General features: G+C 38.4%; 1 protein-coding gene across 28 annotated transcripts in view; it reads left to right on the forward strand.

Moving 5' to 3' along the window:
• Positions 1-19883, forward strand: part of KMT2C (lysine methyltransferase 2C) — a 262590-nt gene that overhangs the window by 182915 nt on the left and 59792 nt on the right. For 24 of the 28 annotated variants that reach the window (XR_004975251.1, XR_004975250.1, XR_004975247.1 and 21 more), the window contains 9 exons: positions 575-787; positions 2189-2317; positions 3468-3587; positions 5879-6009; positions 10373-10553; positions 13407-13511; positions 14853-15032; positions 15172-15204; positions 15302-15427. Coding sequence is in view for 22 of the 28 variants with exons in the window: in XM_036356219.1 (XP_036212112.1) it covers positions 575-787; positions 2189-2317; positions 3468-3587; positions 5879-6009; positions 10373-10553; positions 13407-13511; positions 14853-15032; positions 15172-15204; positions 15302-15427 (1218 nt within the window). In the remaining 6 variants the exon portion in view is untranslated. The remainder of the gene's footprint in view (positions 1-574; positions 788-2188; positions 2318-3467; positions 3588-5878; positions 6010-10372; positions 10554-13406; positions 13512-14852; positions 15033-15171; positions 15205-15301; positions 15428-19883) is intronic. The other 4 variants (XM_036356204.1, XM_036356212.1, XM_036356220.1 and 1 more) reach the window with 2 other exon arrangements.

A 19883-nucleotide genomic window follows, 5' to 3' on the forward strand; every position in this document is an offset into this window, starting at 1 on the left:
ACACATTGATTGGTTGCCTTCTGCTCAAGACCAGACCAGGGCTAGGTATTTAACCTGCATGCCTTTGACCAGGAATCGAACCCATGACCCTTTGGTCTGGAGGCTGATGCTCTAACCACTGAACACCTGTCCAGGGCAGTAACTCTTACTTTTAATTAATTAAGTACTCTTAGCTAATTATTTGTTCATTTAGTAGATAATTGCTCTATAGAAGTCACATTGGGTATTTCATATCCACCTTTTTGTTGTTAATCCTCACCCACGGATATTTTTTACATTGATTTTTAGGGAGAGTGGAAGAGAGAGGGAAAGACAGAGAGAAACATCAATGTGAGAGAGACACATCAGTTGGTTGCCTCCTGCACATCCCCAACCAGGGCCTGGGCCAGGGAGGAGCCTACAACCAAGGTATGTGCCCTTGGCCAGTATCGAACCTGGGACCCTTTGATCTGCAGGCCAAAGCTCTATCCACTGAGCCAAACTGGCTAAGGTCTTCTTTTGTGTCTTGAATTAACTTATTAATCAGAATTGAAGTGAGAGTTTTAATTTGTATCCTTGGATATTACAATTTTAGATCCACCCAAGACCTACACACAGGATGGTGTGTGCTTAACTGAATCAGGGTTGACTCAGTTGCAGAGTCTCATAGCTACAGCTCCAAGAAGAAAGCGGTCAAAACCAAAGTTGAAATTGAAGATTATAAATCAGAACAGTGTGGCCGTCCTGCAGACCCCTCCAGACATCCAGTCTGAGCATTCACGGGATGGAGAAATGGATGATAGTCGAGGTAATAATAATTTATTTTTTGTGCAGTATGTTTGCAAGAATTAAAGTAGATAAAATAATCTTTAAAATAAGAATGACTTCTTTAAAGGTAAATTCCACTGGCTCAGATAACCCTGGATATGACATCTGATCTTTCCAAGTGGGTTGTCTTACTGGACCTGCCTTTGCAGGTTCCCTCCCTTTTCATGTGTCCTTTAGCACAGAGCTTCAGGACCACCCCAAGCATTGTGTATGGAGGATCGCAGGTGGGAAAGTTCAGAGGGCAGCATAAACCTTCTCGAGGCTATAAGCTTGAGCACCATGGTTAGGTTAAAGCAAAGCGTGATCATGCATCCTATTCTAGAAATAGAAACGCCATTCTTAATATTTAAATATACAGTTATAGTCACAGGTGTTTATAAACATTTTCCTGATCTAATAATCAAGATTTTTCTCCCAGCTGGCATGGCTCAGTGGTTGAGCGTTGTCCTATGAACCAGGAGCTCACAGTTCAATTTCAGTCCAGGGAACATGCCTGGGTTTCTGGCTCAATTCCTAGTAGGGGGGCGTGCAGGAGGTAGCCGGTCAATGATTCTCTCTCATCATTGATGTTTATTTCCCTCACCCTTCCTCGCTGAAGTAAATAAAAAAAATATTTTTAAAGAAAAGATTTTCTTAGCTGAATTCTTGAGATGACAATATAATTTTAGTAGTATTAAATTCAATATGAGTTATATTTTTGCTTATCTTTGAAACAGATGACCACAGGCTTGCTTATTTTTAGGTTGGTAATGTCTTTTCCTCTGATTGAGAAATAAAGTAATTATTATTTTTTGTTCTACAACATCTCATCACTGAACAGTACTTATTGAAAGCCTCCTGTGTGCCACATGTTGGAAGTCATATCAGTGAAGATAACAGATAAAATTCTCCTCTTGTGGAACTTACATTTTTATGTTAGGAGGAAAGACTGTTGAAATATATAATAATAAGTTAATTACAATGTGTTTGGCAACTGCTATGGAAAAAATAGAGTAAGAGTAAGTAGGAGTAGGGGGGCATAGGGAGGGGGTGCAGGATCAGGTGAACAGAGAGCAGTGTTGAGCACTGAGTTTGAAGGGTTGGGTGAGTGAGCCACTAGATTGATTACCTGAGGTAGAGCATGCAGACAAAGGCCCTGTGCAGGAGTGCCCAGCATGTGTGAGGAGCATGGTGGAGACTAGTTGCATTTTCTGACATAATTGCCTTAAGTTGCATGAGTTCTACGGCTAATGTGGGACTTCGTCATCTCTCCTACACCTTTCCTACCCTGGGATGCATGGAGCAGGGCTTGGCAGCCACTTTGCTTTGTGTTTCCTGTTACATAGGAATGATGTATTTGGTAGGTTTCCCCAATTTTCATTGTATATTTACTTTTTTCCAGAAGGAGAACTTATGGACTGTGATGGAAAGTCAGAATCTAGTCCTGAACGGGAAGCTGTGGATGGTGAAGCCAAGGGTGTGGAAGGAACAGAGGGTGTCAGAAAGAGGAAGCGGAAGCCATACAGACCAGGTGTGAGCCATGCTGCATGCTCTGATCCAAAGCTCAGTTATGCTAAAAATAGAATGGGGTAGGGGTGCTTCACTTATCCTGTATAATAAAAGCCTAATATGCTAAGTGTCCGGTTGTCTGTTCAACCAAAGTGTAATATGCTAATGATATGCTAAGGCCACTCAACTGCTCACTATGACGTGCACTGACCACCAAGGGGCAGATACTCCTACCTGTAGGTTAGCTTGCTGCTGGGGTCCAGCCAATCGGGACTGAACGAGACGGGTGAACATGCCCTGGAGCCCTCCCGGGTGGCCAACCTCCTGCATCCCCTCTACCTGGCTGGGCCGGCTCAATCCGGGTGCACCGGCCTGACCCCATCCGTGCACTAATTCGTGCACTGGGCCTTTAGTGAGGCTTAGAAATACACTTTTAGAAAAACGTAATTTTTTTTTCTCTTTCTGCCTCACATGGAAGTTGTCCATACCTCTGAGTGGCCCATTAGGTATCTTTTTAGACTTTTGGGTCACATGACAGAAGCATTGACTGTCACGCACTATTCCAAGCACTTTATATCTGTTAATTTATTTCATCCTTTTATGTATGAGGAGGTGCTGTACAATATCACTATTTTACCAGTAAGGAGTCTGAAAAGTTAAATAAGTAGTGACCAAAATTCCAGAATCTGGCTCCAGATTCCATGCTTTTACCTATAGAGTCATGCATGTCTTTGGTGTCTAAGGGTCTTACGAGGAGTGACTAGACACAGTACCCCTGAAATCATTTGAATTTTGTTTGCATCATCTAGTGTATTCTAGTCTCTTTTCTCCCTCAGCTAGTAGACCATTTACTAGTAAGCGATAATATGTGAGTTATAGGTATTTGTTAAGTAAAGAATATTTACTCTGGCATTGTGTAGAAGAGGAAAAGTGTGCAGTCTTGCTGTCCTCGAATGTCCTGTTTTGGTTGGTTAGTGATAAGGCTTTAACCTTTTTATTTGCTTATTTCCAGAATCTTACAGTTTTTCATTAAAATGAGATTGATTATTTAAATTAGCCCATGTTGAATTTGTACAATGCTTCATTATGTAAGACTAAGCAGTTTCACCCTACTTACTGTAGGTATACAGGGATAAATTAATTATGAGGTTATACAATTTCTTTGGGGATAGGTATCGGTGGATTTATGGTACGGCAAAGAAGTCGGACCGGGCAAGGAAAAGCCAAAAGATCTGTGATCAGGAAAGATTCCTCGGGCTCTATTTCTGAGCAGTTACCTAGCAGAGATGAAGGTATGGATTTTGTTTGTGTTGCTGTTGCTACTGGAAAGAGTTATCCTAAATAATGCTACAGTGTCATTGCTGCGTATGATCAAAGGATTTGAGCGCCTGTCCAGTTCATACCAGTAATACAGAAATTAGGTTTGATAAGGAAATGATTTGAATCTAATAGACTACATTACTTTGAGATTTTAAAATAAGTTTCTTTTTTTTTCCTGTGGTAAGTATAGATAGTGTAGGGACCAAATCACTTTGTTATGTATCAGGTACTTTAAGGCCTTTTCACAGAGGCCTTTCTCTGGCATGAAAGTGGAAACTTTTAGACTATGCAGTTGAAAATAATAGTGAACCCCAGCAATTTTTAACAAGATTCTATCATGTTTTAAAAATACATCTTCCAATTAATAATCTGTCATCTTCACTTAGAGAGTCAAAGAAAGCTGAATCATTGCTTAAGCCATAGTGTAAGAGCCGATTCTAATAAGACTTTGTAATCATTATGGTCATGATCTGTATACTTATATATTTTAAATGCTTTATATAGGATAGGAGAAGGAAAATTACTGTGTTCAGCATGTGCTCCAAGCAGAGTTCTTGATTTTAAAGAAGTTTCTAATGTGACTCAACATGGCTATAATTAATCCTAATTAAGAAATGTGACATGATCAATGAAACTATTTTTTGTGTTTTTGTTCTGTCTCTTTATTTTCTCCTCTAATTTCAGTTCTTTTAGTTCAATATTCTATTCCTTTACCTGTATCATCCATTGAGTTTTAATTTATTTGCATTTTCACCCTTTTCTAAACTGCCTTCTTGATATTTCAGTAGTTTCTTCTTCTAGCATCAGCCAACATTCATTTCTGTGTGTATCTAATTAGCTTAAAATATTAGCTGTCTGGTTCTACTCTGTATCTGCTGGCTCATCCCCTGTGCCTCATTCCCTGTGTTTATTATGTGAGATACATGGGTCCACATGCATGTATATTGATTTTACCGCACTGTGAGTTCATCTTCTTTAGAATATTCTTTGAACTTTCTGAGAACTGACTTGAAGGTGGATTCTTTCAGACACTATTTATATTTGTCAATTCCAGGAACATGAGGTAATACACCAGGACTTCTTTGAGCTAAGTTCTTAGATTGAAGTGTTTGTTGGTTCACCTGTGTTGTGTAAATTCAAGTTTCTTATACATTAGGGCTATACTGATTTTATGAATTCTCAGGGAGGAATTTTATTTCTTGCCTTTCTATAAGACACCTCTGGTTAATCACTTTGAGGAGAAGACTTAAACTTTGTCTTCTATTCCCCATTCCTACTCAGGCTCTGAAAACTATAGAGTTCAAGGTCAGTGGATTTTTACAAATTTTCAGAGAGTTTTATTTATTTCTTTGCTAATTTCTTTGATTCTTGTTTTACCTTAATTTTTGGTCTTTGAGGATTCATTTTCTGGTTAGATTACTAGTACATTAAAAAAATTTTAAGTATTTATCCACTGTTTTTAGTCTTTTTTAGAAGAGTCAGTCTACCTATGTAATCTGACAACAAAAGCACCCACATTGATTTTCAAAAGGGATGTGCCATTTGCCCTGAGAAGGGGAGGAGATGTCATTATTGCTTACCTGCTCTAAGTAGCATACTTGTTCTGGACTAATTTCATAGTCCAAACTTTGTTTATTTCCATTTCTGAGTTAAGATGGACCATTCATCACATATTGATAAGTATATTTCATAGTCATATCTTACCACAATATGTATGTATTACAAATACCTAATTTGCAATTAACCCCTTGGAGTTGCTGGATTGAAGGACACACATTTCTAAAAAGACTTTTGTTGGATATTTCCAGTAAACTCTACACAAAGGCTATACTTCTTAAATTAGTAGTGTACCAGTAGCCATTTCTCCATACTCATGAGCACCATGCATTTTCATTTTAATTATTTTTTTTTAACAAAATGTTGAGGTTCTAAAAACAAGCTGTGCTTTGCTAGCAGGGAAATGCTCATTAAGAGATAGTAGGAAACATGCTGATATTAAATAGACATGAAATGAAATTTTATGAGGCTTAAAATTTACTTATATTGGTAGACTTGCTTTGAGATACACTTGTGAAAGGCTTGTCAGGTCATTATGCTATACACCTTAACCTTATGCAGTGTTGCATGTCAATTATACCTCAAAAGAAAAAGCTTATTTGTTTATATGGAACTGTGTATATTGGTAAGCTATACAATTACTTTGGGCGGATCTGTCTGGAAATTGTAAATACCATGCATTCATAAATGTGGCTCCTGTTTTCAGGTTGGAGTGAGCAGTTACCAGATACTCTTGTTGATGAATCTGTTTCTGTTACTGAAAACACTGAAAAAATAAAGAAGAGGTACCGGAAAAGGAAAAACAAGCTCGAGGAAACTTTCCCTGTCTATTTACAAGTAATATTTTGCTTCACATTATATTATGTAGTTTGTTATTGAAAGAAATGTAATGTATTGAGTTTTGAAATATAGGTTATTCGGTTTTGTTAAGTTTTTTACTTGTTTTATTTTTAATTAGTTATCATAGTGCCATTTTTACCTTCCAAGGGCTCATGAAAATTAATGTTTACCTTTTTGTGCTTTGATACATTTCACAAAGTTGTTTTTATTATTCTAGTTTTCCACTTCTGAATATTTCACAAGGACACGTTGGGCTGAGAAAAGCTCATTCTTGCAAAGCAGCCACACCTATGTGCTGCCCACGCCCAGGTCCTGTGGACATCTCCCTTTGCTAGTATAGGTTATAGCAGCGATGGTCGATCTTTTTCGTCGCATGGCACATATAAGCAAATTACCAAAATTCTGCCACACACCAAAAAATATACTTTTTCCCAACTGACAAAAAAAAAAAAGAAAGTATAACTTTGATTCATTCACACTGGATGGCTATTGTGTTGGCTGTTGTCATTTGACAGTCTAAGGGAAAAGAGGTCAGTGCCCCTGCCTAAATAATCAGGTGTGGCATGTTTCAAAACTTCTTGCAGCACACGGCTAACATTGCTGAGCAACAGTAATAATGTTGCCTGAGTGAAGGTGGGCATTCAGCAGCCAGTTACAGCTTTAATCACCATTGTCTGCTTCTAGAGGCTCAGTGAATTAAAGATTTAAACAGAATTGTTACTGTGTTTTAAAATATACATCAGCAAAATATCCATCCATAGAAAGAAGTGATGTTTGATAGATGTGGACTATGGGAAAAGATACCAATTTGTGAGCATGAAGTACCGGAGAGTTCAGGGCCATGTGCTGTGTGGGAAAGAGTCCTGGATTGGAGGGGGACTGAGATTGACCATCTGGCTCAGCCATGAGCTGATTTCCCATTCCTGAGCCTGTTCATTCTTCCTCATGTATAAGAAGCACAAAAATAAATAATAATTTAAGTGAAAAGTCTTCTGTATTTAATAAATATGACTTTTAAGCACAGTCACTTCTGTATGTAGTAATATTTACGAGTGTCAGTTTTTGTTAAACAGCTAACATCTTCAGGGCTGTGTCCATTTTAAATAGCTGAGCCTTTGGGAGTCCGGGATTTTAATACTACTGCTACTGGTTCTATGTGATCTTGTTCTGTTTAACATCTGTGTGCCCAGTAGTCTCATCTGTAAAATTGTGGTCGTACCAACTACACAGAAATGAGAGATTAAATAAAAATTAAGCACGTAAAGTCCTCTTCCTGCTGCTGCGCCTCCTGCTGCTCCTCTTTCTCCTCTTCCTCTTCTTGCTCCTCCCCCTGCTCTACCTCCTCCTCTCCTCTTCCTGCTGCTCCTCCTCTGTGCAGTGTAATCTATATTTAGGAAGCTTTCTTGAGCTGCTTATGAAAGTATGGAAACTGACTATTTCATCCATTAGCAAAGGGATCTGATCCCTGCTGTGTTCTTCATCTACTGAGCTGAGTTGTTTCCTCTGGTGACCAGTGTACTGACTATGGTACACATAGTAATAGCTAATTGTTTTGTTTTTTTTGTATGTGAAGGAGTGAAGGAAGCCTTTGTAATGGTACTGTTTCTTGAACATCTTGTGATAGCAGTTGTATTTCCCCCTCATCCAAGGTGGGTGGGCAGAATATATAGTGTCAAAAACCCACTAGGAATTCAGTAACAATTTTTTTCCCAATTTTAAATATTTTTTTATTGATTTCAGAGACAAAGGGAGAGGGAGAGAGAGAAACATCAGTGATGAGAGAGAACCATTGATCGACTCCCTCTTGGACACCCCACACTGGGGATCGAGCCTGCAACCTGGGCATGTGCCTTGACTGGGAATCGAACCGTGACCTTCTGGTTCATCGATTGACACTCAACAACTGAGCCACACCGGCTGGGCCAATTTAATTTTATTATTTACAACACTGTCACAATAAAATATACATAATTGTATGTTCTATCCATTAGAAATATTTATGCAGACTACTAAGTAGCTGTGGTGCCATGTGACCTGGAGAACCCATGTCATCTTGAGTCACTTAAAGAAAAAGTTTTGCTAATATGGTCTCAGATTTCTCAGATTTATACTGAAGTCATTAAATAAATTAACTCTAAAACTCTAACGTGCTTCCTGCCACTCAGCATTTTTCCTACTGATATAAACATTTTTTTTTTTTTTTAGTATATGTGCTGCCGAAGCGAGCACAACAATTTTGGTATGAGAACAAACCTATCTGCTACCCAGTGACCTAGCTTTATGGATTTTCAGATTTTTTTTCATAGTGAAATAACTCGTTCATTGAAAAAATGTGCAGAAATTTGAATCAAATATACTATTGCCTCGACCAGACTCTCCCCCACACCCATCCCTTTTTCCGTCCACTTAGTATTGTTAATACTCTGGTGTTTGTCTGGTCATAACTTCTTTTATAGTTTACTAGAGGCCCGGTGCATGAAAATTCATGCATTGGAGGGGTGGTCCCTCACCCCGGCCTGCCCCCTCTCGCAGTCCAGGAGCCCTCAGGGGCAGGAGGCAACCTAGCGATCAGGGGAAGGAGATGCCCCCATCACACCTCTGCTGCTGCCACTGCTGGCAGCGCAAGCCTCGGCCGGCCCTGGTTGCCTGAGCCTCGGGTGGCCCCTGCCCCGACAGGGCTGAGGTGACTGAGCACTGCCATCTTGTGGCTGTGGGCGCTGCCATCTTTGAGAGCATGGTAGTCAATTAGCATATTCCCTCCTTATTGGCTGTGGGCACCACCATCTTTGAGGGCGGGGCAGTCAATTAGCATATTTCTTCATTGGCTGTGGGTGCCATCATCTTTAAGGGTGGGGCAGTCTATCAGCATATTCCCTCCTTATGGCTGTGGGTGCTGCCATTGTTGCAATGGCGTGAGGGTCAATTAGCATATTCCCTCTTTATTAGATAGGATTTTTATACAGTCCTAATAGTCTTGGTTTGTATTTTATGGTTAGCTGGACATACCACTCAATTTGCTTTTCTTTTAATACTGTATTTTAGAACGTTTCTTTGACAGCATGGCAATATCCTTTTTAACAATTGCTGTTGTGTGGGTGTCTATAATTTATTTAGTCATGTGCCTTTTGTCATCAGGCAGTTTTCACTTTTTTGCTATTAAAAATGCTGCAGTGAACTTTTTTGTGATATGCATCTTTAGCAAGAATGTGTGAAATGTTGACAAGTACTACATAAGTGTCCTGTACAGAGGACCCCTTTTCCAGGTAGACCACATTGTAGAAAATAGGCCACAGCAGACTTGCTGGGTTAAAGTAAGTGAGGGGCGGCAGGGGGGCAGTCCTCAGTGTTTCCTTTTGTCCTTTTGATTGGTCCTTCAGAAGTTCTGTAGCTATACTGCGTTGTAAAGAACCCAGTATGAAACCTTGGTCTTTAGAGAATGTATATTGAAATGGAGACGTGTCAGAGGAGTAAAGAAAAAGCTAAAAGCCTTTTAAGAGAAATAAATTTTGTGTACATAGTAAGATTAAAATGGCTACAAAAATCCCTTTCAGATCTATAATGTATTCAGTCTTTAATGTGTTCATGAATCAGCATGAGGTTATTAATCTGAAGTTTGCACATATTAACAGTGTAGATCAGACCCTGTGCTATCCTCTGCAAGTAACCTCTAATAATAATAATATTCATGATGCCGAAACTGGTTTGGCTCAGTGGATAGAGCGTCGGCCTGCGGACTGAAAGGTCCCAGGTTCGATTCCGGTCAAGGGCATGTACCTGGGTTGCAGGCACAATCCCCAGTAGGAGATGTGCAGGAGGCAGCTGATTGATGTTTCTCTCTCATCAATGTTTCTAACTCTCTATCTCTCTCCCTTTCTCTCTGCAAAAAATCAATAAAATATATTTAAAAAAAAAATAAAAAAATAAAAATAAAAACATTGCAAGATTTAAAAAAAAATAATATTCATGAAGCTTGAGTTTCTCTTATACAAATTAGGTGCCAATAGTATTGTAAATTTATCAATCTTTAAATTTAATTGTAGCCTAAATCTGGAATTATTGATTATACTGCTGTCGCTAGAACACATTGGACAAAATTGTGTGCTGCTGTTTGCATAATTTTATTTATCTCTATAAAGCTGCAGAAAATTGTACTTTTAAAATAAGGGAAATCTATATAAAAGAATTGACAGGATATTTCTATGTCATTTATATATTTCTGTATTCAATTTTTATGTTGTTAAATACCAAGCTTGTCTGTTATTTCTGCCTTCTTGTTCTAAAGGGTAACGGAATTATCTATTGTCATGTTAGAATTTTATAAATAAGTCAGTCATTTTCATATGTGCTTTATTTTATCTAGGAAGCTTTCTTTGGAAAAGATCTTCTAGATACAAGTAGACAAAACAAGCTAAATTTAGATATTCTATCAGAAGACACAGCTCAGCTTTCAATTAAAGCAAACGTGAACACACATTTCTTGGATCCTTCCTTAGACCCACTACTTAGTTCATCCTCAACGCCAGCAAAACCTGGAACTCATGGTATGTGGAATTTTTATCATGTGACATCGTCTTCCTTTTAATTATACCTCTGAAATGCTTTGGTTTGGCCTTATATACAGTTTTTAAATCATCTTTATTGAGGTGTGACGTATTTAGTAAGTGTAACTGTTTTTTAGGTGGGCAGGTGTATAACATCTGGGAAATAAATTTATCTGTGTAACTACCACCAAAATCAAGAAGTTGCAAAGGAAAATGTTAGGTTTACACTTTGCTGAGGGTAAATGTAAGGGGGTGTAATTTGGCCATGAGTTATAAATATAATAATCTTTGATTTAAGTAAGATAGGTTTTTGTTAATTACACAGCCCAGAGAAATTCAAGAGAAGACAAGAATGCTATGTTAGGGACCTGGCTTCCAGATTGTTAATCAGTGAAACTCATAGCCTTAGGTCATTTCTGACTGCTGACAGCTTGGGCCAGAGCATTCTTTGTTGGAGAAGGGAGGTGGTCCTGTTCAGTGGGGATTACTTGCCAACATCTCTGTTCCCATGCTGTCATGATGCTCAGAGGTACCCCCCCTAGATTTTTTATCTTACTAACAATTATAAATTAATGTTCTTCTGACAAGCTTCCTTTTTGCCATTGATTATATTTGTTGCTCAGTTAGTTTTATAAACTCAATTTGGAAAATACTCTTAAGGCAGTCTTGCACTGAAAGACCACTTGGTACATTAAGTCATTACAGCTTTGTTAACTTGGCATTATCCTGGATCAAAATGCAGGCTTTTGTATTTTGGTTGTAACTTTTCTTGACTGAGTTATAGAAGCATCTCAGCCCCTCTGTATGCATGCACACGTCCTGTCTCTCCCACTGGTGTACTGAAGGCCATGCTTTTGTTCATTGATTTTAGCAGATTATTTTACTTTTACTTTCATTCTGTTGTTTTAAGTACTGACCTGCTCTTCTCCATGTGAATGTGTTGTTAAAATAGTGTGTAGTGAAAAATCTGTGGGTCCTTACAAGGGTGCCCTAACTATGAAAGTTATGTCTTACTGTAAAAATCATGACCAGGGATTAAAAGACTTAAACAGAAGTTATTTGCACTTGAGTTTTTGTGGAGAAGAGAACAAATTGGACAGAAGCTGCACTGTGACAGGAAAGACGTTACCACTTGTTCTTTTTCCTCTCTCCTTTGTTTGAAGTTGTTTTTTCCACAAAACTGCTGAAGAGAAATGGTTTAATGATAAAACCAAACATGAGGACTATAATAAGATAAATGTTTCAAAACTTAGATGAAACGTAATATTCTTTGCAATTGAATCACTCTTTTTCTTTATAATGGGAAATTCACAAATAATGGCTTTCATTTTTTTTAAATTTAATTTAATATAGTCCATGAAATCAATTTTAATAATTTGCTGGTACGATATAAAATCTGTTTAGGTAGGGGCAGACTTTTAAAACATGGCCTTTTAAAAAGTGTTTGTTATGATTTGTGTATAGAATTCCATTGGTCTAAAACAAACACAGTCACTCACATTAAATGACTCCTGAAGGAATTATCCAAAAGTTGTTTTTTCAAGTGTACTGTTGTCTAGAGAATATATTATTGAAATAATTTTATTTCTCTTATAAATTTATGAATATTTGGGCATACAAAATTTGTATTTTCTTTCACTTTGAGAAATTCTCATGTATATATGAATTCTATTTGGGAAGTATGCTTTTAATGTGACAAAACTATTTGTCCCATTTGGTTTAAAAAATCATGTTCCCTAACTTAAGTGACTAATAGAATTACTAAAGATAGCCTAAGTGTTTTTCTACTTGTTAGGTGAGAAACCTTTGGAGCCACCCTTGATTTTTTGTTTACTCCCATTCTATCTCTAATACACCCACACAGTCGTCTCTGTCTTCAGAGTAGGTCCCGCAGCCACCCACTTCATATCTCCTGGCCCCCAGCCTTCCAGCAACTTCCCGTTACACATCATATTTGAGAGTAAAGCTCAGTCTTCACTGTGACCTGTAAAACCACACATACCTTTGCTTAGCTCTCTTTCTTTTGACAAGCACACTGGCTCCCTCTGTTGGCAAAACCTTACCTGCTCTGGTCTTAATGTCTCCTTTTTATTCATTTACACACATTTGGACATGTGTGATCATGTCCTTTAAAAGGTCTTTACTGACCAGTTAATACAGCACCCCCACATCTGAGTCTTAGTTCTGTCTCCTTATTTTTAAAGTCTTTATGGCACTTATACTGATGTAATTTATTGTCTAACTCCCTCAGAGAAAGTAAGCTCTGTGAGGGAATGTACTTGGTTTTATACAATTCTGTATTCTCAGTGGCTGGGACATGTCTATTCACACAGTCTGAAACCCCAGTTCTGTGGGTATTCAATGAATAAAGAAAGGAATGAATTATCAGTGTTAGGTGGGGATGGGGGGTAGGCTGGAACCAGATGGTAACTGGTTTAAACAGGGAATTTTTAAATAATGGGTTTGCCTTTCATATTTTACTTATCTTCTGTGTTTTATTTTCCAGACGTGATTTTTAGAGATGTCACTTCCTTAGTGATTTTTTTTGCTTTGTTTCTTATAGTATTTTTTTTCACTTTTATTGCCTATAGATCTTTGTTTACTTAATTTTAAATTAGCCACAAAATAAAAATGGTCCTAATCTTTAATATTTTGTTATTCAAAACATTGGAGTACCTTTTCTATGAAAAAAATCTTTTATTTTAGAAGTAACAATCTTAATGTTCTATGATTCTCGCACTTAGCATCTGCTGTACTCGGGATATGTAGTAAGTGGTAGGACGAGGCAGGGTGTTTTAGAATTTAATGTCTGGGAAAATGTCAAGACATTGAAAATACACTTTCTGTATTTAGGTACTGCTGATGACACGCTAGCTGATATATCCGAAGTCCTAAACACAGAGGATGACATTCTTGGAATAATTTCAGATGATCTTGCAAAATCAGTTGATCATTCAGGTATATTGAATGCTGTTTGCCTAGTGTCTGTTTTAGGGCATGAGAGAGAGGTGCATGTGTGTGGAAGAAGTTTAGTCTTTTCTCTAAAACTGAAAAAAAAATTTTGGGGGGGGTCATTATCAAAGACCTCAATTATGTAATTTGATCTACCTCAGTTTCCCTGCAGCAAGTTAGTTAATTTCTTTTGTCTTTCTAATAGCATCACATTGAAGGCTTATGGCATTCAAGGCTCCTGTGTCTTGTTCTTTTGTTTGTGTTGTCCCTTGCCTCCGCTCCTGTGATAATCATCCATTTTATTTGGTTTGGGTCTTGTAGGTCTTGATTTATGCACTTTCCAGGTTGACAACTCACCTTTTCCATTTGGTAAGAACCTGAGCAGTGGATGACGGCTGACTAGAGTAGTCTTTTTTAGAGTGGTTTCCGCTGCCACAGCCTGTAGGTGCATGCGCATTTGTGATAGTGCTAATTTGTCACTAATCCATCTTTGCTTTCCCCTTTATGCGTGCAGCTAAAGCATGGTACAGCTGTACTGTGCTTTGGGTGATTTTCTCAGTAATTTTTTTTTAATGAATGGTTTTATTTTTGTTACTGTGTAATTTATAATTTTACCCAAATGTTATAGAATTTCTAATATAAAATAAAATAAGAGCAGACTAAATTTTACTTTATGAAATAGTAATACTGAGAAAGCATGGTAAAGAATTAGATGATAGAGTACTTTTAAATGTGGATATTGTTTTAAAAACCAGTTTTTATGAGATAGAACATGTTACGTAATAAACACAATCTATATTTTGTATTTTGACCACAGAATATTTCAAAATTATGATCTACAGCTGAAATTATTTACAAGGGTAGTGTTTACTAAACACTGAATAAGAATTTTAGAGCTTCTCATTAATTTTATGTGAAACGTATTCCTCCTGTTTCACATAACTTGCATATGATAGTTAAACTATGTATTAGGAACTACCATTTCCAAGTTAAAGCTATTATTTGTGTAGTGGATATTGTATATAGAATATTTTCTTAGACTCCTAACTTATTTTCTGTAGAAATTAGCACTTTACAACCAGAAGTGTTTCTTTATTAATCAGGAAATATATTTATTTTGATTAAACTATAACTTAAAGTGGCACCAGTTTACAAATACATTGTGCCTAATTTTTACTAATTTTGACTATCCAGATTGATATAAGAATCTTGATTAATTCAGAATTTCAGACTTTTCATTGCTCAATTTTAATCGTACTGTTGTGTATTCATGCAGGTAAATAGTGAAATGCATTTTGTGTATGTATTCAGAATTCACTTTTTAATTTCTTTGCCTTGTTCCTCCAGCCGGAATAGATATTGGCCCTGTCGCCGATGACCCTTCCTCTGTGTCTCAGCCAAGTGTCAATCAGAGTTCACGACCTTTAAGTGAGGAGCAGCTGGACGGAATCCTTAGTCCTGAACTAGACAAAATGGTCACAGATGGTAAAATATTTGCCCTACAGCTAGGCTTTCTAAAAGACATGAGTAAATATGATTTTCAAAGATTTCTGCATGCTTATTTATCATTTTAACTTCTATTTTGAAGATTTCTATGAAATGCTATTTTGTATTAGTACATTAAAATGGTAATTATTAATATTTCTATTTCTTTAATTTATCCTAGGAGCAATTCTTGGAAAGTTATATAAAATTCCAGGTAATTGTGATTGTATTTTTTAGTTTCCAAAAGTGGCATTCCCTATATGGCTCTCATAGACTTTTAATCATATTATCATTATAATTGTATTTTCTAGAGCTTGGAGGAAAGGATGTTGAAGACTTGTTTACTGCTGTGCTCAGTCCTGTGACTCCTCAGCCAACTCCATTACCACAGCCTCCCCCTCCCCCTGCACCACAGCTGATACCCCTACACAATCAGGGTATGTCACCCCAAAAAGTCTCTTAAGTGTGGTTCTCTGTGCGTGAGAGCATGGGTTCACTAAAGCAGAACCTGTCTCTTAGTAACAACATATACAGACTGACATTGCTCTTTTGTGACAATGGAAAAGACTAATCTCTGAATTTATCGCAGTCAAACACCTGCTTCACGGGAACTCTGGAAATTCATGATCTGCTTTATGACCAAAGTTCATTTGCTCACTCTATTGGCAGTGGGGACAATGTTTCAGTGTCCCCCCCCAAGTCTCAGCCCACCTTCACTCAGACCTTGCATCCGTGTTGGGATAACTACTTCCCCTCACCTGGCTGCCTCGTATTCATTGATCTGGTCTTAGTTTCCCTATCATCTCTACACCTGCCACCATGCTTTCCATTTTTCAACATATGAAAAAGCTCTAGCTCCGTGTATTCTGAAACTGAAAGCTTGTACTTTAAAAATCAGATCAGTTAAAGATGTGTTTCTTATAAAAGGTTCACTCTGCAGAGTTTTGAGGAGTTGACTTTTTTTGCAGGGGTGTTTGTGTGGAATACAAGGATGAGTAAGGCTGCCCACCCGTAGGACTTTATAACCCTAATGTCTAGACTTGAGGCAACGACTAACAGAGCACAGGGAGGAGAGGTTAGTGGGTGGTGTTTAAGGAGACAAGACTGGAAAAAGCACGTTGGAGCTAGATGGCTTGTAGGTGGCTGGGAGAGACGGCAAGGACAGGTGTCTTTCTCCCCCATGTCTCTGAGCCACTGAAGACTGCACAGCTGTGAAATGACCTCTCAAGTTTGGCAGCATTGCTCCCATGAATATGGGAACTGAACTTGAGGCAAACAAGAGTTGTGCAGATGAGTTTATTAGGATTGGGACTGAGTGAAAATTTGGGTTCCATATAGATCAGTCTGCAATGCTAATTGAAAGGCAGAATTGAAGTTGTGGGAGGAAAAGACAATTCTTTTTTTTTTTTTTTTTTTTTTATTGCTTAAAGTATTACAAAGGGTATTACATATGTGTCCATTTTATCCCCCCGCCCTAGACAGTCCCCTAGCCTCCCCTACCCCCCAATGTCTTATGTCCACTGGTTATGCTTATATGCATGCATACAAGTCCTTTAGTTGATCTCTTACCCCCCTACCTCCTGCCCCGCAACCCTCCCCGGCCTTCCTGCTGCAGTTTGACAATCTGTTTGAGGCAGCTCTGCCTCTGTATCTATTATTGTTCAAAAGTTTATAATGGTCTCTATTATCCATGAATGAGTGAGATCATGTGGTATTTTTCCTTCATTGACTGGCTTATTTCACTTAGCATAATGCTCTCCAGTTCCATCCATGACGTTGCAAATGGTAAGAGTTCCTTCCTTTTTAGAGCAGCATAGTATTCCATCGTGTAGATGTACCACAGTTTTCTAATCCATTCATCTACTGATGGGCACTTAGGCTGTTTCCAGATCTTAGCTATGGTGAATTGTGCTGCTATGAACATAGGGGTGCATATATCCTTTCTGATTGGTGTTTCTGGTTTCTTGGGATATATTCCTAGAAGTGGGATCACAGGGTCAAATGGGAGTTCCATTTTCAGTTTTTTAAGGAAACTCCATACTGTCTTCCATAGTGGCTGCACCAGTCTGCATTCCCACCAGCAGTGCACAAGTGTTCCTTTTTCTCCACATCCTCTCCAGCACTTGTCGTTTGTTGATTTGTTGATGATAGCCAGTCTGACAGGTGTGAGATGGTACCTCATTGTTGTTTTGATTTGCATCTCTTGGATGATTAGTGACTTTGAGCATGTTTTCATATGTCTCTTGGCTTTCTGAATGTCCTCCTTTGAAAGGTGTCTATTTAGGTCCTTTGCCCATTTTTTGATTGGATTGTTTATCTTCCTTTTGTTAAGTTGTATGAGTTCCCTATAAATTTTGGAGATTAGGCCCTTATCGGATATGACATTGGCAAATATGTTTTCCCACACAGTGGGTTTTCTCGTTGTTTTGTTGATGGTTTCTTTTGCTGTGCAGAAGCTTTTTATTTTGATGTAGTCCCATTTGTTCATTTTCTCTTTAGTTTCAAGTGCCCTAGGAGCTGTATCAGTGAAGAAATTACTTCGGCATATGTCTGAGATTTTGTTGCCTTTGTATTCTTCTAGAATTTTTATGGTTTCCTGTCGTACATTTAAGTCCTTTATCCATTTTGCGTTTATTTTTGTGTATGGTGTAAGTTGGTGGTCTAGTTTCATTTTATTGCATATATCTGTCCAATTTTCCCAACACCATTTATTGAAGAGACTATCTTGGCTCCATTGTATGTTCTTGCCTCCTTTGTCAAATATTAATTGAGCATATTGGTTCGGGCCGATTTCTGGGCTCTCTATTCTATTCCATTGATCTATATGCCTATTCTTGTGCCAGTACCAGGCAGTTTTGAGAACAGTGGCTTTGTAATACATCTTGATATCTGGTATTGAGATCCCACCTACTTTGGTCTTTTTCAGGATTGCTGCAGCTATTCGGGGTCTTTTTTTATTCCAGATGAATTTTTGGAGAGTTCGTTCTAGATCTCTGAAGTATGCCGTTGGTATTTTAATGGGAAGTGCGTTGAATTTATAGATTGCTTTGGGTAGTATGGACATTTTAATGATGTTGATTCTACCAATCCATGAACACGGTATGTTCTTCCATCTGTTTATGTCTTCCTCTATATCTTTTTTCAACGTCCTGTAGTTTTCTGAGTAGAGGTCTTTTACCTCTTTAGTTAAGTTTATTCCTAGGTAGCTTAATTTTTTTGGTGCGATGGTAAACGGGATTGTTTTTATAATCTCTCTTTCTGAAAGTTCACTATTGGTGTATAGAAATGCCTCGGATTTCTTGGGGTTAATTTTGTATCCTGCTACATTGCCAAATTCATGTATTAAGTCCAGTAGCTTTTTGATGGAGTCTCTAGGGTTTTGTATATATAATATCATGTCGTCTGCAAATAAGGACAGTTTTACTTCCTCTTTTCCAATTTGGATGCCTTTTATTTCTTCTTCTTGCCGAATTGCAATGGCTAACACTTCCAGTACTATGTTGAACAGGAGTGGTGAGAGGGGGCATCCCTGTCTTGTTCCTGTTCTTAGGGGAAATGGTGTTAGTTTTTGTCCATTGAGTATGATGTTTGCTGTGGGCCTGTCATATATGGCTTTTATTATGTTGAGGTATGATCCTTCTACTCCCACCTTGCTGAGAGCTTTTATCAAAAATGGGTGTTGAATTTTGTCAAATGCTTTTTCTGCATCAATTGATATGACCATGTGGTTTTTTTCTTTCAATTTGTTTATGTGATGTATCACGTTTATTGATTTGCGGATATTGTACCATCCTTGCATCCCTGGGATAAATCCTACTTGGTCATGGTGTATGATCTTTCTGATGTACTGCTGGATCCGATTTGCTAAGATTTTGTTGAGGATTTTGGCATCTATGTTCATGAGGGATATTGGCCTGTAATTCTCTTTCATTGTGTTGTCTTTACCTGGAAAAGACAATTCTTTAACAGGACTTAGTACAGCATTGCCAGTAGAGTACAGAATCTTGAACTTTAAAAGAATTTAAATGTAGTGAGTTACATGCTTAACTCATCCTAATTATATTAGATATGCAGTTATATGTTTCTCCTTTTTAAGGGTTAGGTGAAGGGGAAAAAAACGCCAGCTTGAGACATTGAATGATGGTCATTAGAGACTAGTTGTAAAATGGTGTGAGTGCTGGGGAGATGTTTCACGGGATGGCGAAGAAAGGGAATTTCAAGATGTGAGAGATAGTAGGTTGAAATCACTTTAGGTGAAAGTTAAGCAATTCTTCAGTTCTTACCATTCACGTTTGAAAAAAAGATTGCTTTTATACACTAATATAACCAGTTGGGTGGTATCGTAGACTTGAGGGTGGTGGGGGAGACCACTTCTTAATTAGAATAAAAATGCTTTGCATTGACTTATGTGCAGTTGAACAAGTTAATGTAACTTCTGGGGAAAGGGAGTCTTCTTGCTTAAATGAGCTGTGTGTAATAGCTCTTTCCATGGGGTTGTTGTGAGGACCCAGTAGTGGATGCACAGAAGCTTGAAGGACAGTGCTAGTTGTGGAGCAGAGCGCTTAATGAGTAACTAGAGGCCCAGTGCACAAATTCATGCACAGGTGGGGTCCGGCCAGCCTAGCCCCAATTGGGGCGGATGAGGGCCGGGCCTGTCAGGAGGAGGAGACCGCAGGAGGTTGGCTGGCCTGCCCGCTCCTATCTGGGCTTGATCAGGACCAGGCTGGCTGGGGTAGGGGCCGAGGGTGAGCAGTTGACGGACACTGCCCCAGATTGGGGTGGAGGGGCTGATTGGGGGCAGGGCCGGCTGTGGGGAGGGGCTGTGGGCAGTGGGCTGGCCAGCCCCACCCCCAATTGGTGTGGGGGCACCCGTCAGGGGTGGAGCTGGCTGGG

Source organism: Myotis myotis, unplaced genomic scaffold, assembly GCF_014108235.1.
Source record: "Myotis myotis isolate mMyoMyo1 unplaced genomic scaffold, mMyoMyo1.p scaffold_m19_p_25, whole genome shotgun sequence".
Classification (NCBI taxonomy): domain Eukaryota; kingdom Metazoa; phylum Chordata; class Mammalia; order Chiroptera; family Vespertilionidae; genus Myotis; species Myotis myotis.